Source organism: Chelonia mydas, chromosome 1, assembly GCF_015237465.2.
Source record: "Chelonia mydas isolate rCheMyd1 chromosome 1, rCheMyd1.pri.v2, whole genome shotgun sequence".
In the NCBI taxonomy this organism is placed as follows: domain Eukaryota; kingdom Metazoa; phylum Chordata; order Testudines; family Cheloniidae; genus Chelonia; species Chelonia mydas.
This window is the reverse complement of record NC_057849.1, coordinates 5,826,765-5,829,198: the sequence shown is the minus strand read 5'-3', so window position 1 is coordinate 5,829,198 and position 2,434 is coordinate 5,826,765. Positions and strand designations below refer to the sequence as shown.

Here is a 2,434-nt window from a genome sequence, read left to right as displayed (position 1 = left end):
AGTATTTTGTCCCCTCTTTGGCCATTTTGGGTCAGGTGCCAGCCAGGTTACCTGAGCTTCTTAACCCTTTACAGGTAAATGGACTTTGCCTCTGGCCAGGAGGGATTTTATAGCACTGTATACAGAAAGGTGGTTACAATTCCCATTATATTTATGACACAGGGCTTCTTCCACCTTCTTCTGCAGCATTGTGTATGGGGCTCTGGATACTGGGTTAGATGGACTGCAGGTCTGATCCAGTGTGGCAGTGCTCATCTTCCTATTGGCGCTGTAAATCCAAGACTAGTTTTTTGCTGATATTTCTTGAGTTTCTGGGAGTCTCTAGACTTGCACTGAGATCAGAAAGATGTCTCGTTAAATATTATCTAGTCTCCTGTTCTTTTTCCTTTCAGGAAGAAAAGTTCAGAACTCCTCGGACCTGCCCAGTACATTATGTCAGCTGTCAATGACACCAAATTCAAATCTGCCATGTTCCTTCTCACCGGGATCCCTGGGCAGGAAGATGTGCATCCCTGGATCTCTATCCCCTTCTGCTTAATGTATGCTATTTCGATAGTAGGAAATTCAGTCATTCTGTTCATTACAAAAACAGATCCAAGCCTCCATGAGCCCATGTACATTTTCCTATCCATGTTGGCCGTCACAGACCTTGGCATACTGATATCCACCTTGCCGACAATACTGGGCATATACTTGTTTAACTCTAGGGAGATCAGCCTTGATACCTGTTTTGCTCAGCTGTTCTTCATCCACTCATTTCAATGCATTGAATCCTCCATTCTCTTGCTGATGGCTTTTGACCGCTTTGTCGCAATCTGTAACCCACTGAGATATGCTTCCATCTTAACCCTGCCAAGAATAGCCAAGATGGGACTTGTGTTTGTGCTAGTAAGGTTTGCCCTAACAGCCCCACTCCCCTTTCTCTTAAAACGGTTCCGATACTGTCGAGCCAATGTCCTGTCCCATTCTTACTGTGTACACCAGGAGGTCATGAAGATGGCTTGTTCGGATATCACAGTCAACAGCATCTATGGCTTGGTTGTTACATTCTTAACTATGGGGTTGGACTCGCTGCTCATCTTGCTCTCTTATGTGATGATCCTCAAGACAGTGCTGAGTATCGCATCTCACGTGGAGTGCCTCAGGGCCCTGAACACCTGCGTCTCCCACCTCTGTATCGTCCTGCTCTTCTACACCCCTGAGATCAGCTTGTCTGTGATACACAGATTCGGGAAGGGATCTTCTCCCTTGCTGCAGATTCTTCTGGCTTATGTCTACCTACTCATCCCGCCTCTGATGAACCCTATCGTATACAGTGTGAAAAGCAGACACCTTCGTGACAAGATAATCAGGGTGTTCTTCAAGTGACGGATCAGCTCCTCACCCAGCTTCAGCGCTGGTGACCCAAGAGATGAAAAACATGGGCCTCCAGTTCCATTGTGAACCCTTACATAAAAGATGACATAAGCTACCAATCTCCACTCTGTAGAGAGGTTCAGACAGGGTCTAAGGCCTGGAGCAATGGGAGAAGGGCTGGTGAAGGAGGACAGTGCACTGGGGCCCCTGTGCCCTCAGCCAGGTGCTTGTGACTGAGCTGTGTAAGAGACATGATTAATGCAGGAGCCCCAGGAGAAGCCATTCAGGCAACCTCACTCCCATTAATGGCTCTGCACACTGCACACCTGCTGGGCCCACTTCCCACCGAGGCAGAGCAGGGCTACGTGTGTGAGTGAGGGTCTGACACACAGGAGTCCTGTCAGGAGATTTTGGCCTAGAGTCCCTCCTCATCCCCTCCATTTGTGCTGCCCCAGCTGCTTGAAAAGGGGTGGAAATGGTCCGCAGCTTCGCCAGGGAGGCACGTCCAGCTCCTATCCCAGCAAAGGGATGACCATCTGTTGAAAAGGGAAGAGCATGACACAGGCAGGAGCCCTATCCCCTTGTGACCCCGCCCCTGCCTTCTTATTCCACCTTGAGGCCCCACCCCTACTCCTCCTCTTTCCCCTTGTGGCCCCACCTTCTGCTCCTCTTCTTCTCCCAAGACTCATAGAATCATAGAAGATTAGGATTGGAGGTCATCTAGTCCAATCCCCCGCTCAAAGCAGGACCAACTCCAACTAAATCATCCCAGCCAGGACTTTGTCAAGCCCGACCTTAAAAACCTCTAAGGATGGAGATTCCACCATCTCCCTAGGTAACCCATGCCAGTGCTTCACCTCCCTCCTAGTGAAATAGTGTTTCCTAATACCCAACCTAGACCTCCCCCACTGCAACTTGAGACCATTACTCCTTGTTCTGTCATCTGCCACCACTGAGAACAGTCTAGATCCATCCTCTTTGGAACCCCCCTTCAGGTAGTTGAAGGCTGCTATCAAATCCCCCCTCACTCTTCTCTTCCACAGACTAAACAAGCCCAGTTCCCTCAGCCTCTCCTCAT

General features: G+C 49.3%; 1 protein-coding gene across 1 annotated transcript; it reads left to right on the top strand.

The window, feature by feature from the left end:
- The first annotated feature begins 399 nt into the window (after positions 1-399).
- On the top strand, positions 400-1,368 carry LOC102944337 (olfactory receptor 51G2). Its single transcript, XM_007069845.4, has one exon. It carries the CDS (start codon positions 433-435, stop codon positions 1,366-1,368), a length of 936 nt encoding a protein of 311 aa, XP_007069907.2. The 5' UTR covers positions 400-432.
- The last annotated feature ends 1,066 nt before the right edge of the window (positions 1,369-2,434 follow it).